Here is a 14,862-nt window from a genome sequence, read left to right as displayed (position 1 = left end):
ATTTTCCTTTTCTTGTCCACTTTTGGACTTTTGTTTTTAATTATCGAGAAAAACTTCGATATAATTTTCCTTAAAATCTTAGGCAAATATTTTCTCCTCGCGTCGTTTCTTAGTGACCACTGTGCCAGGTTTGTGCTGTGCCTCGGGGTGATTCATAAGCTCCGGCGGACACACGGACACGGGACTAGCTGTGACGCACTGCTTTAGGTCGTAGAACAGGCTGCTGTCGTCCTTGGTAACAAAAGATATGGCAACGCCCGTCTTGCCCGCACGACCTGTACGTCCAATACGATGCGTATAGTCCTCAATGGACTTGGCCATGTCATAATTGATGACCAGCGATACGTCTTTGATGTCGATACCACGACCAGCGACATCAGTTGCCACCAGTATGTCCTTGGCCCCAGACTTAAGCGCTGCCAGTGCATATTCACGCTGCTCCTGACCTTTGCCACCGTGCAACGTGCACGAGTTGTACCCAAGCTTCTCCAATCCCTTGGCTAGCACATCGGCGCCCTTCTTCTGGTTGACGAATATGATCACTGGAGGCTCAATGCCGGCCGACAGGATTTGCATGAGCTTCTTGCGTTTGTCATTCTCGCCCATCATGTAAACGATTTGGTTGGTACGCTCCGTCGGCTTACCCACAGAACCGATATACACCGTGGCCGGACGACGTAAATAGGAGCGTGCCAAACGCTCCACAGCTGGCGGCATTGTCGCCGTAAACATCACCGTCTGCCTGTACTTCTTCTTTGTGTAGAAGTTCTCCATTAGTTTCTTCTCATCCTCGGCCTCCTCCGTGTCGGGTTTTAAATTTGTAACCGGCATATATTCCAGAATCTTTTGTACGTCCGGCTCGAAACCCATGTCAATCATGCGATCTGCTTCGTCGAGCACAATGTAGGTGCACTGATTGAGCACCAGATACCGATTCTCGAGGACATCAATCAGACGACCAGGCGTGGCGATAACTATTTCGCAGCCCAGACGCAAGCGGAAGCCCTGCTCCTCTCTGGACAAACCACCAACGACGACCACAGTGCGTATGCCCAGCGGCTGGCCAAACTTGATTGTCTCCTCCTCAATTTGCTGGGCCAATTCACGCGTGGGCGCCATAATAATTGCATAAGGACCCTGATCTACATCCTCCAAACGCTCGATCTTGGGCAGTGACTGAATCCACGAGAGCAATGGTATAAGAAACGCCAAAGTCTTGCCAGAGCCAGTCTCGGCAACGCCAATAATATCGCGATTCTGCAAGCCAATGGGTATAGCCTGTCGCTGGATGGGCGTCGGCTCCTTGTATCCGACTGAATCGATAATTTCAATGATTTCAGGCGGAAAACCGGACTCGCTCCAGCTGCGAATGGGATTGGGTATTTTGCCGCCTTTAATGGTAATGTTATAGTCCTCACGAAAGATGCGCCAATCGCGCTCGGTCATCTCGTCGTTGTCCTTCTCGGACCAATGGCGATCGTCCCACTTTTGTTTATCCTCCTTGCGCTTCATCTTCTTTAAGCGCACTTTCTCCTGTTCCTTTTCGGCTTCGGTGCGTCGCTTCTCCAGCAGATCGCCATAGAATTTGCTCTGTGTGCGCTTTTGCTCTTTAATGTCGATGCCAGCCACATTGCCGCGTCCGAAGAACTGCACATGATGGCGTTCCTTATACAAGTTATTGTAATCTATGGAGGTGTCTTCTCCCGCATCCCAGTCGAAGACGAATTTACGATCGTTGAGGCGGCGCACTCGTCGCTTCTTTTTCACAATGCCAAGATAACGTTCGCGTATGGCTTCCAGTTCCTTTTCTTTATCCTTGTGCGTTAGATCAACACGTTTGCTGTCCTTATCGCGATCCCGATCCCCGCCACGTTCACCTCGATCTCCTCCACGATCACGACGTTCCGGCTTTACGGGAGCTGGCGGCGGCATGGCCACCGGCATGGATGCAGATGCTGTGGCTATGCCGGTAATTGTTTTGCTGCTGCTCGCTTGCAGTTGATCCCGTGCAGCATCTCGGACGGCACGCAGGCGCTCCACCTCTTCCTGACGACGCTTCAGCGCCTCAGCGGCTCGCTGCTCTTTTGTAAGGAAAACGGGTTTGCTGCGCGCCTCTTCCTCGCGTTTCTTCTTGTCCAGCAACTCCTCCAGCGATAGAGGTTCCTTCTTTACTTTGCCATCGCCCTTGGTATCCATTTGTTCATCCTCTGACTTACTGGACGGGTCGGTCGATTCGCCTTTCACTGTCCCAGAATTTTCCAATTTGGGCTTCTTCTCTGGCTCGCCATTGCGTGATCCACGCTCCCGCGACCTTTCACGCACCTGACGCTGACGCTCCGGTGAGCGTCCACTACGTCTGGCACGGTCCTCCCTGCAAATGGATTTATGATTTATCACATACTTTTCTCTGTAACTTATTTACCTTACCTGGAGCGGGATCGTCGTTGTCGCCGATCTTTTTCTCTGTCGATTTGTCTGTCGCGCGCATCACGCTCTCTGTGCCTCGACATATCTCTGTCCCGTTGTCGCTCCCGCTCCCGTTCGCGCTCTCGCTCACGCTCCCGATCTCTGTCGGCTGTGGCTACGCCACGCTCGTCTCTATAACGCTCCCGGGAGCGCGAACGTCGCTTTTTATCATTCACCATTTCACAAATAAATAGCGTCAAAAAGAAATATTTTTCGCAGCTAAACGTTTGGTAAAACAGAACAACAAAAACAGCAGAGTGTGGAAATTAGAGATGAGCGGTGCCACAGCGCACCGGTGCAGTCGTGAGTAAACACAAGTCACAGTGACTGCCGACTGATGCATGAAGGAAGCGAATTTATGTAGGCAACAAACAACAAATAAGTTTCATAAACAATTACATTCTTTTTTAATGAAAACGAATTATTTTAAATTTTCTAAAAGTACATAAATATTAGACAGTTTTATAGAATACAGAAATTGTAACCCCTAGTTATTCGTGTCTCGCACTCTCTCTCTCTCTCTCTCATACTATTCGATAGTGAGACCGTTCTCGAGCTTCTTCAAAATACTCCATTTGAGTATTTAAATACTGTCTCATTATTAATGGCGTCGGCCAGCTGTGTTATTGGAGCCTCGGACCTTGCGGGGCATTTGGGGGACTCAGTTTTGCGTGTTTTCTCTGTGCCAACAGACAAACAAATAACGCGCCGCCAGCTACAAGTGGAGCAGTCAACCAAAAACCTACAAAAAAAGTAAAAAAAAAAAGAAAAGAAAACAAAAGAATTAAAGGCTGTGAAACGGCCCAAATACTGCACATCAAGTCATTCGCTTGATTTGCGCCAATTGTGGGCGTACAGCGCCAACGCTTTGTGTGTTTTGTGTGTGTGTGTGCGTTTCTCTTAATTTCCAGCTTAGCAACTGGCATTTGGCAGTTGTTATGCGAAATAGCAGAGATCAGGAAACTGCGCCGATTGCAGCGCCACGCAATGGCAGCGCCTCGAACATGTTTCGCAGCTTTGGCTCGCTCTTTGGTGCTGGTGGTAGCAACGGAGGTGGCACGGAGAGTGCTCGTCCCATGACGCCCCAATCAAGCGATGGTTATGTTGAGTTTGGCATGCAAGATCCGGAACGCAGCGGACGTACACTAGGCACATTTGCGGGCGTATTTAGTCCTGTGGCGTTGTCCATGTTCAGTGCTCTGGTTTTCATACGTGTGGGTGAGTGTGATGTCATAATGGATGGTCCCAGCACTCTCTCTCTCTCCCTCGCTTTCTTATTGTAATAATATTTGTTTCACTTGCAGGCTACATTGTGGGCAATGCGGGCTTATACGTTACGCTACTGCAGTTCCTCATCGCGTACGCAATTCTACTATTTACGGTCGCCTCCGTTTGCGCCATCTCCACGAATGGCGCTGTTGAGGGCGGCGGCGTCTACTGTGAGTAACCGTATGGGGCAAAAGAAATCATTTTATAGCTAAAGAATTTTCTCACACATTTTAGTCATGATTAGTCGCACCCTGGGCCTCGAGTTTGGCGGCTCTATAGGCACCCTGTTCTTCTTTGCGAATGTGGTGGGCTGCGCCATGGCCATATCCGGTTGCACAGAGGGCATCATCGACAACTTCGGACCCGGCGGTCGTTTCGTCAACGAAGGTGGAGCCCATCTGCCCGATGGCAAATGGTGGCGCTTCCTGGTTAGCAGCGGCATCAATACAAGCATGCTGCTGGTCTGTTTGGTGGGCGCCGCTCTCTTTGCCAAAACGTCGGTGCTTATTTTGGGCACTGTAACCATTTGCCTCTTCGCCACATATATCAGCTTTCTGACCGTGGGTGCCACCAACGATACGGTAAGCGGGGGCTTGCACTCAATCATACAGAAAATCATGCAAAGCTTCATTAGAATTATCAATCTCTATATTCGCTATCAGTTTTTCTCTTTCCGAAACAACAAAAAATCCCAGCACGGAGCACAGCTCAACGCTTTGTTATGCAGAAAGTGCTGAAAAAAACTATTTGATATATGACATATGTAGATATTATTTACTAATTTCATCAACTTGCGATAATGGGTGTTGTGCAAAGATAACACTTGCTTGCATTAATTTAGGCATCGGTCACTTTTGTTCTTTTGCTCCAGTAAGTCCCATTAGGCTTTAGGCACATCGAACAGTCTATAAATGTAAGCATTCTATATGAATACCAATTTATTCATATTTATTTATTTATTATATTTTTATTTCTATAAATATTTTTAATATATCATATATAAATTTATTAGTGAAGCGAAAGCCTTTATAAGCTTTAGCATGAATCAGTTAGGTTAATTAGCTGTATTCATTACTAATATTATAAAATCAATTACCATATTATTAAGTTTTCACTGTACATGTGTTAGCAGATCGAAAAAATGTGCTGGACATAAAAATGACGCGTTATATGAATCATTTGAATGCAGCTGATAACAAACTAAAATGCCCGCACATTCTCAAACTAATGAGTATCATGTTTATTATCAATTAAATACTATAAGCTGCTGCTATCTCTGTTTAGTATACACACATTAAAATACATACATACCAATATACCAATATATGTATCATTTAACTCTATTCGACAGATTCCTGTGCCGGTAGTGAATACGCTTATGAATGCTACGAAATTTTTGCCGTATACGGGTCTTAGTGGGAAAACCTTGAGAGAGAATTTGGGCTCGCATTACGGCACGGATTACACATCGAACTACAAGAATGTGGACTTCTCAACAACGTTCGGTGTGCTCTTCTCTGGCGTTACGGGCATTATGGCTGGTGCAAACATGTCCGGGGAGCTGAAGAATCCCTCAAAGAGTATACCATGGGGGACACTGTCTGCCGTCTGCTTCACATTCGTCTCGTATATCATACTCTCGTTCCTGATGAGCTGCACCACGCCGTATGTGACCATGCAGAACAACTATCTGTTCCTGATGCCCGTCAATCTGTGGCCCCCATTTACAGCCATTGGCATTCTGACGGCCACCTTCTCGACAGGGCTGAGCAATTTGATTGGTTCCAGTCGCATTTTGGAGGCGCTCAGCAAGGATCAGGTCTTTGGCTCGCTGCTGAACTTTGTGCTCCGTGGCACCTGGAAGGGAAATCCCATCTGCGCTGTGGTCATCAGTTGGGTGCTGGTCGAGTGCATCCTGCTGATTGGCTCCTTCAATATTATTGCCCAGATTAATTCCGTGCTTTTTATGCTCTCGTATTTGGCCACAAATCTTGCCTGTTTGGGTATTGAGCTGACCGGTGCACCTAATTTCCGACCACTCTTCAAATACTTCACCTGGCACACCTGCCTGGTCGGTTTGTTGGGCACATTGATCATGATGTTCGTCATCAATCCAATTTATGCCTCATCCTGCATCATATTGTGTTTGATCCTGGTCATTGCACTGCATCTCTTCTCCCCAGCCACGCAGGCAGCGCAGTGGGGCTCCATTTCCCAGGCCCTAATGTTCCACCAGGTGAGCTGCGCATGGAATTTGTATTTATCTTTTACTTGAACTCCCGTATTTCAGGTTCGCAAATATCTGCTTATGCTAGATCCACGCAAAGATCACGTCAAATTTTGGCGTCCACAAATTCTACTCTTGGTCTCCTCGCCGCGCTCCTGCTGTCCACTTGTTGACTTTGTCAATGATCTTAAGAAGAGCGGTCTCTACATCATTGGCCACGTCAAGATTGGCGACTGCAATGGCGTCGAAGATGCCGTCGAAAATCAGCAGTGGTGGTCCTTCCTGGATCACATGCGTGTCAAGGCCTTCACCGAGGTGACCATCGGTCGCAGCATACGCGAAGGGGTTCAGCATTTAATACGCTTGTCTGGCATTGGCGCCATGAAGCCAAATACCATTATTTTAGGCTTCTACGACAATGAGGCACCAAAGGATTTCTTTCAAAAGTATGTAGCTAAAAACGTATTAAATAGGAGACACTACACATCTGTTTAGATTCTTATTAATAATTGCCTTTAAATTTTAGTGGAACCTCCCCCTATAAAACGGATGGCTTTAATGAGGGTGATGCACTCAGTTTTCCCATACGACGTGATGGTGAACCGAAACAGTTTGAGGTGCAGGAATATGTGCAAATCCTTTGCGATATCCTGCGCATGAAGAAGAATCTGTGCTTGTGCCGCAACTTTCAGCGCCTAGACAAGAATTTCATAACCATGTGCGTTCGAAATGAAATGAATTTCAAATTAGTTCGAGTTTTTAATGGACATTTCTAATTTTACAGAAGCAAACATGTGAAATATATAGATGTGTGGCCCATTAATGTATTCAATCCCACATCGGGCGATCCCTTTGACATGGTCTCACTGTTCATGATGCAATTGGCGGTCATCATGTTGGCCAAGTGGAAGCATCTGCGAGTGCGCATCTTTCTGTGCGAAACGAATGAAGAGAGCACTGTGGGGTAAATACAATGCTAGGTCAAAAGAAAGAGTTAAGTATTAAGAGAGTTGATTTGCAGCACCTTTGATACGCAAGCACCCCAAATGGACATATTCTCCAAGCTGAAGCTGGAGCAAACGCTGAAGGAGCTTCGTATTAATGCGGAAATTATTGAGATACAGGAATGGAGCCGAAACTCGGACTTCACGCGACATGCACGCATTCTCAGGCAATTCACGGCGCAAGCGGACGAAGCATTGCTGGACGATGGCGATGAAATTGTCGAGGAGAAATTCAATCATTCGCTATTGTATATGCAGCGTGTTAATCAAATAATACGCGATCGTTCCGATCAGACGGCTCTATCATTCATTTACTTGGCTGCACCGCCAAAGCCCTCATTGACGGACTTTAGTGATCGCAGTGCCAGCTACATTGAGCTACTCACCGAGCTAACAGCCGAGCTGCCGCCGACTATTCTAGTGCATGGCGTCAGTACTGTGACCTCGACTACGCTCTAAGCTAAGGCGGACAGACACCCACAACAACTCTCTTTCTCCGATTCGCTCGTGCTGGAGATTGCAGGCGTACAGTGATATTAAATGCATTGCATACGCGGCACAAACACATTATGGACTTTAACAAGCCGCACATTAAAACTGGATTAAACCAATTTCGTAATACGTTCGCTCTCTTTCTCAAATTCGTAAGCCTCTGGGGCTCTGTGCTATTGTTTAATATATGAGTATTTGTGTTGTCCGTAGGCTGAAAGCTATAGAACATATAAGGGCATAACGTAATCATGTTTAATTTTAACTTATTTTAAATAACAAAAAGCAGAAACACTCTAATATCATCGAAACCCTTCGCACTAATTATCATATCAGTAAATTCTCAAATTAACACCTACTTTTATACGAATATACAACAATATTTCACACATATGTGCGGACCACTTATAGATAAACAGACAAACAAACGGAAAACTACATAGATATACATATACACATATACATACATACGTTTTTTGCTCTGTTTGATATTAACGATTTTGTGATTCGAGAACCCGCTCTCTATTATAGCAAAAAGTATTATAAAAAAAAAAAAAAAAAAAAAAAACAAAATGTTTCACAAAGCAAAAAATCATATACAATTATTCATTTGTTTTAGTAATTAGTTTTCTACATATTTATGACAACTCACAGCGCGCAATTTACATCTAACTGTTGCGAAATTTTTAAGCTAGACATATTTTAAATTATGCACATAAATATATTTTTCTGTTTCGTCAGTTGATTGTGGTTGTGCCTGTGAATAACCCGTATATATAAACATTTTAATTATATTTTATGAGAAATGTATTCAATTCTTTCCAATAACATAATAAACATACCTACGTGTATCTTAATGTAAATTCTGAGGTATTTGAGTCAATATTGCAATTATGGGAGCTATGTGGGATTGCTTGATATGGAAGTAATATTATGATCATTTTCTTTTAGCAAAAGATTACAGATTTTTTTAGAATAGCTTCCTTAAAGTTATTCCAAGAGTTTCAAGTATTCTTTAGATTCCTTATTACTAACTTGAATTGAATTATTATTTTATATAAAATAGAAGTAGAAATATTTTTCCTATTTTGGTAATTACAAAATATTTGAAATAAAACTAGTTAATATTATTTTAGTATAATATATTAAAGCAAAATCTTAAATTTTTTTTTTAGAGTTATCGAAAACAAAACATGACTGTTTTTTACTGAATGTTTGTAGACCTATAAAGAGTATTTGAACATCGGCTTGCTGGACAGTGACAGTTCAGTTTATATTTGAATGAATGAAACCCAAATGGTGATCAAGATATTGGTGCGATTCAGAGTGAGTCCAGAATTGCATATCATGCTGTCCATTGCAATTTCGGAATTGTATGATACTCTCGAGTCATCCATGATCCACATGATCGTCTAAGTGAACTACTTTCCATGGCTATCAGACTTGGACTCCCGCCCACTTTCAAGGTAGCCGCAACGAAAGGTTAATTAAATGTAGGGAGAAATCAATTCAAACACTTGGCTGCATTTCTATGGAAAACGGCCAAAACAATTCCAAACACAGACAAGCGTCTGAGCGCCGGCCATGGCTAAAATGTACAAATGATGCACAAGAGCCGCAAGAGTTGTCCCGATATTTCACACAATGATGCGCCGACAAAAGGGCACGGCATGGATCGTGACGTTTGATCTTGACGCTCGGCTGGCTTCTGGCTTCTGCTGCCCGATGATGATGAGCCGCTGATCGATGTGCCACGCGACCGCAAAACTCTCGACATTATGCTGCACAATTTCTGGCGAAACGACCTGAAAACGCTAAAGCCAACGGCTCGGACCCAATCATGGGTCATAGCCTGAATAGCTCGGAGATCAGCTAAAGATGGGCAACGCCTTGACTGGAACTTCCAATTAGCATGTACGACGCGTCGTTTACCTGCCCAGCCGTTGGGCCAGTTGCATGTCCTTGTCAAAATAGCAAACAATAGACGCGTAGGCGGTGCTGCGGCCCGAAAGTCAATTCAAGTCAAGTCGATTTCCACTCAACAATAGGCCAACTGATGATAATCTGCTTTCCTTCTGCGACCAGGATTAATCGTTTTCGTCGAGCGGTTTAGCTGTTGGCGCTAAATTGCGAAAATGCGATTAGTTGCTCAACTATTGTTCAACTATTGCGTGAGATTGTTGCCAAGAGCAAGATGAAGATTCTCTTTTGTGCCTGGGAAAGTCGCAAGTGCTTGTGCACTTGTCCAGTGTGCCCTTTTGTTTGGCCAAACAATGCAATTTCAGCCATAGTTTTTCCATTGTACTGCCGTTATTTACTGCCAGCAAATTACCATGTAATATTCCAGCATTATGGCTAATATTCTCTGCACATACATATCTAATATTTTTGTTTTGGTTTCTGCGAAAATTCGCTTTGCCTGCCGGCCAGACAGCTTGTCGCTCATGGGATTAGCTTCGACTTTTCGAAATATCTCGACAATTTGAATAGTTTTTTAATTTTTGATGTTGAGTCTATTTCTAGGAACACAAACATAACTTAAGACACACGACAAGCTGCTGCCGCTGCCGCTGCCGCTGCCTCTGGCTCTACCTCTGCCCCAGTATCAGCATATCCGTTAGACGCGTCTCTGATAACCCAAATGTGTCGAGGTAATTGCAACGTTTATATGAGAATTTATTGACACTTGAGCATGATGAGGAAAACAAACAGTAAGCGAGTTGAAAATCAACTAAATACCCTTTTTTCTCGGCTGGCAGGATCCTTTCGGCAGGTAGCTTCGCTGCGCCTTCTGAGCAAGCGGCAGTCCCTATTGATGAGTATCATAAATTGTCATCACATAAATAGCGCCGTGACATTTATGACTCCATTGCGACTGCCGTTGGGTAATCTGTGTCCTTTTCCTTTTCTTTCCTTTCCTTTCGTTTTTTTTTTTTTTTTTTTTTTTTTTGGTTTTTGTTTTCGTTAACAGACACGAGCCTCAAGGATATATACACCTATATCTTAATAAGCATTTAATGGTAGCGGTAAAAAGGCGCACAAACACAGTTCCATTCGTCAGTCGAGGCAGCAGAAGTGTTAAGTGGGCGACTGATAAGTTTTTGTTACTAGCAACAGCTAGCCATGGGGTGCCAAGAGATTGCGTGTTATGCCTTGGCGATTTGGTCAGCAGACAATATCTGAGACAGATTCATTCAAGACAGAGAAGTCGCCTTTAGAGTACAGTACAACAACTCTATGATCAACACGATCTCCTTTATATTAATAGTATATATATTAGCTAGTGCAAGGAATATTCAAAATATATATTTGCATTCCAATATTTGGTAACAGCTTGTTTTAAGCCAAATGATCTAAACCATGTATATTTGATTTACAGCTCTAGAGCCCCCAACTAGGAACTGCCCTGCATCGTAAAAATAAAGTTTAATAACGTATTTTTTGAAGTTCTTTATTTAAATAAAAGAATGATGTTTGCAAAATTTATGGATCCTAAAATCCAAAATATCTCGAGTTTCCTTTTATTTGGGGCTATGTAATAAGACAGTCTTAAATGATTCAGAGTAGTAGAATAAAGAAAGCTAATATTCAGTAGCTGACTTTTGTTCAATTCGTTTACTATAAATACATATGATACTTATACAACCCATAAAAGTCAAGTTGGCTAAAAAAATAATAATAGTTTATTTCTTGTTTTGCTTATTATTTCACATATCCATGTACAATACTATTTTGATATATTGCTTACAGCTGTTTACTTAAGAAGTTATACATATGTCAGTAGGCTAAAAATACAGAAAGTGAATTCGGGCCTTACACAATTTGGCTCTGTCTAGAAATATGTTATTCGTATGGTTATTTAAATTTGTATAGCATTAAATATAAATTGTGAACTAGCTTTATCTATTGTTCATTTATTTATATTTATGTCCAGATCTCAAATCTGATGAACTAATGACAGAAACGATAAATGTTTCACATAATTTTCAGCTATGTAAATTGTTGATGGATCTTTGCTATGGTAGCTGTGAAGAGTAGAAGAAGAAGACGAAAAAAATATTATTAAATATGTTTTTAATAGAGTGATACTCAGATTTTCATGCGCATGCGACCTTTTATCAATTAAAATAAAAATATAGCATGTTATAATAATAATTAAATATATATATCATGTTGCAGCTTTTTCTTGAGATATCTGAAACAGATTTCCATCTCAAGAGAAACATTTTATCGCAAATGAATGTAAATATGAACGCTTCATGATCGTGCGAAAAAAAAGAATCAGTTCTTTACGTACGGTGAACTGCAACTGTTTTTAAAGAAATCGCCCGAAATAATTTCTGTTTGGTTGACCCAATAAAGCACAATGGCTAAAATCGAAAGTTGCAACAAAGGAAAACCGCACTTGAGAGAAATTCTTTTGTTTGGTACAGCAAAACATTTACTGGTTGGAGGATCGCTAGACCACAAACATGCAAACTAAATTGGCGACTGGCTACTGGCCCAAAGCACAATAAGAATGCTGATGGTAAAAAAGATGCAAAAAAAAAAGAAAAAAGAAAAAAATAAATAGTAATAATAAATGAATTGGCTTCATATAATATGTGAAGATTGCGAAGCATAACAAAAGGCTGGCTTACAGGCTTTGTGTGATCCCTAAGCGACCTTGGCAACAATTGTTTGACATATCGAATTAAAATTGAAATGAAAAAGAAGTTGCACTAAATATATAAGTATATGTGTGTAAATATATGTGTATATATATGTGCGTGTATGTATATGGCAGGTCACATCGAGCGGCTTTGCCGTGGCAATTAAACGTTTTGACCGCAAGCCAATTTAGGGCACGGGCTGCGCACAGGTAAATGCCGGGCAGGTAGAAAACAGGATCAGGCCGAGCCAAGCTGAGCTCAACGAATCAGGTAAGAGCAGCGGCAGCAGCCAATCAACATCAACTGTTGCTGCTGCTGCCGTTTGTGCAGCCTATTTAAGGCCCAGTCTGGGCCTGGCCTTCAGTCAGTTATCCTTTGGCTTAGCACACACGCACAACATGTTGACGAACAACGAGCTCATCGAGCACTTCTACTACAGCGCCGATAGTCTGGAGGCCGACTCCTCGGAGACCATGCTCGGCCAGGACAACTTGCAGCAGCAGCTGGAGCAGTTCATGAATCAGCAGGAGGACAGAGACTTTAGCGGCAGCGCGGACAGCTTATCCGATGGCACCAATAGCTGCTCTCTGGAGCTGTACTACGATACACCAGCCGTGCTGGAGTTGGAGCAAATGCTCAGCGCTCAAACCCAACAGCAGCACAAGCAGCTGCAACGCCAACAGCAACAACAACAGCAACTGCAGCAGCAACAACAACAGATTCAACAGCAATTGTCTGTTGGTGCCAGCAAATACCAGACAAAGGCAGCCAAATATTGGCAAAAGACAGCACGCAGCAGACCCTATGACTACCATCATGCCTATCCGAGTGCCTCATATGAGGAGGAGCCGGAGGAGCACGAGAGCTGCGGCAAAGATGTCCTGCGCAAGCGCCGGCTGGCGGCCAATGCACGCGAACGTCGCCGCATGAACAGCCTCAATGATGCCTTCGACAAGCTGAGGGATGTGGTGCCATCTCTGGGTCACGATCGACGACTCTCCAAGTACGAAACATTGCAAATGGCGCAGGCGTACATTGGGGATCTGCTCACGCTGCTAGCCAGAGACTACTGAGCGGGCGGGGGCCGGTGGGGGGCATCAATGCAACCGGGGCGTGTTGCTGCAACACTTGATCCTAGTGTCAACTTTTAAAGGCTGTTAATTCCTAAATTTAGCTGATAGACTTTTGTAAATAAGTTAGGATTTTTAAAGCGTTTATTAAATACAATTATGATAATATTAATCTGAGTTTTTTATTTATTTATTTATACTCGCTCATAAAAAGTATGTTGACTTTCTCTAGAGGTAGAGGCAGAGCAAGGCACAAATATATATGTAGATCCTAACACATGCCTAATTTCTATAATTTAGTAAAGACTTTAATGTCAAAAGAAATTAGGGGCGTAGAGCTTATAATTAAAGCTTAAAAAAAGAACTTAAAAACTTAAATTGAAGACAAAATTTGTATTTCTCTGATTTCATGAATAACTTTAAATAAAAAATTTATATATTTTTTCGTATTGTTGTATGATTATTAATAAATAAATATCACCAACAATTTATTTTGCTTGATTAGAATGTTTATTGTATAAATTGATTTATACATTTATGTAGTTAATATTTTTTTTTTTTAACTATTTGAAGTTATCCTCAAGAACTTCATTGGAAATTACGAAATCCACTAAAATCAAATCTTAATACAATTTTTATTTTTATTTGAATGAAATAATACTTTTCTCTATTCCAAATATATTTATATAAAAATCTGTATATACTAAAAATGTATATAAAATCATACACTACTTTTTGTTATTGGAGCAGCAAATATTTTCTGTTTCCACATATATGTACTATATCAACATTTTAACCCAACGATTTGGCTCATTAATTCACAATTTCCAGCTATCGCAGTAACCCTGCCCAAACCAAAAAAAAAAAGGTCCTTGAGAACGCAATATGCTGAGCAGCGGGCGTAACGCCCCCAAAATAGAAGCAGAGTCAAAACAAGAGCTCGCCGACAGACGATTGATGAGTTCCGACTTCCGATGTCGAACAAAAAGAAGAAACAGTAAGAGCAAACCAGCTCACCTAACTGGAGGTGATTAAGTGCCGTCAACGTCAACAGGTAAACAACACTAAATGCTGCCTTAGATCCTGTGCCGCACAGGACACAGGACACGAAATTTGATTTAAACACTGTAATTTGTGCACATGAAATGAAAAAAGATTTTTCAATTTTAAATATCACATTTAAGGTTTGTATTTAAACAGCTAAATGTACATTACTAAGCTTAACTACACTTAAGCATACAATATATATTATCTATTTAATAACTAGTTTTAGTTAAGGTAATTTTGATACACATATGACTTGCTGATCAACTGACTATAACTTTTATTTTCTATTTAATTTCTTCACAAGTTTTTGTATTTTTCTTCTTTTTTTTTTTTTTTTGGTTTTGGCATACGACGATGATATGATATTTGGTTTACTTATGGCAGAGTTTGTACTTAAGAGATTATGAGAGTTCTTTTGTTCGAGAATTGGATTTCAGATTAGAAGTTACCACAATATGTTCGGCAATGCCACTGTAGAATGTTTTTCTAGAACTCCAAATTGGGAAATATTTTTACTATAAAGAAACTCGGATCAGTCTTGCAGTTCGTTTGGAAAATGTCAATTTTGTTGTCACACCCACATGGGAGTTCAGTCATTCCACATAGTTTTGTCCAATGGATCAGTGAAAAAATTAAAG

General features: G+C 41.9%; 3 protein-coding genes across 4 annotated transcripts; 2 read left to right on the top strand and 1 right to left on the bottom strand.

Annotated features, from left to right (window-relative positions):
- Window position 1: 1 nt before the first annotated feature.
- Window positions 2-2,975, bottom strand: LOC108611631 (putative ATP-dependent RNA helicase DDX23). The gene is made up of 2 exons (XM_018004371.2): window positions 2,428-2,975; window positions 2-2,371 (listed from the first exon to the last, which is right to left on the bottom strand). The coding sequence occupies exons 1-2, from the start codon at window positions 2,643-2,645 to the stop codon at window positions 79-81; spliced, it is 2,511 nt and encodes an 836-aa protein (XP_017859860.1). The 5' UTR covers window positions 2,646-2,975; the 3' UTR covers window positions 2-78.
- A 132-nt stretch (window positions 2,976-3,107) lies between these two features.
- Window positions 3,108-8,318, top strand: LOC108611747 (solute carrier family 12 member 9). Its single transcript, XM_018004533.2, has 8 exons — window positions 3,108-3,684; window positions 3,771-3,905; window positions 3,970-4,316; window positions 5,087-5,971; window positions 6,026-6,408; window positions 6,489-6,680; window positions 6,747-6,926; window positions 6,984-8,318. The coding sequence occupies exons 1-8, from the start codon at window positions 3,405-3,407 to the stop codon at window positions 7,423-7,425; spliced, it is 2,844 nt and encodes a 947-aa protein (XP_017860022.1). The 5' UTR covers window positions 3,108-3,404; the 3' UTR covers window positions 7,426-8,318.
- Window positions 8,319-8,450: 132 nt separating this feature from the next.
- On the top strand, window positions 8,451-14,840 carry amos (absent MD neurons and olfactory sensilla). Of its 2 annotated transcripts, XM_089464787.1 has the most exons (2): window positions 8,451-12,377; window positions 12,547-14,840. In XM_089464787.1, exon 2 carries the CDS (start codon window positions 12,581-12,583, stop codon window positions 13,178-13,180), a length of 600 nt encoding a protein of 199 aa, XP_089320913.1. In that variant the 5' UTR covers window positions 8,451-12,377; window positions 12,547-12,580; the 3' UTR covers window positions 13,181-14,840. The 2 variants fall into 2 exon arrangements, with proteins under 2 accessions (XP_089320913.1, XP_017860142.1); XM_018004653.2 differs by lacking the exon at window positions 8,451-12,377 and having other exon boundaries at window positions 12,391-14,840.
- Window positions 14,841-14,862: the final 22 nt, after the last annotated feature.

This window comes from Drosophila arizonae, chromosome 3, assembly GCF_054131065.1.
Source record: "Drosophila arizonae isolate 15081-1271.41 chromosome 3, UAZ_ARI_1.0, whole genome shotgun sequence".
NCBI lineage: Eukaryota > Metazoa > Arthropoda > Insecta > Diptera > Drosophilidae > Drosophila > Drosophila arizonae.
The sequence above is the reverse complement of the archived record's forward strand: the minus strand, read 5'-3'. Positions and strand labels throughout refer to the sequence as shown.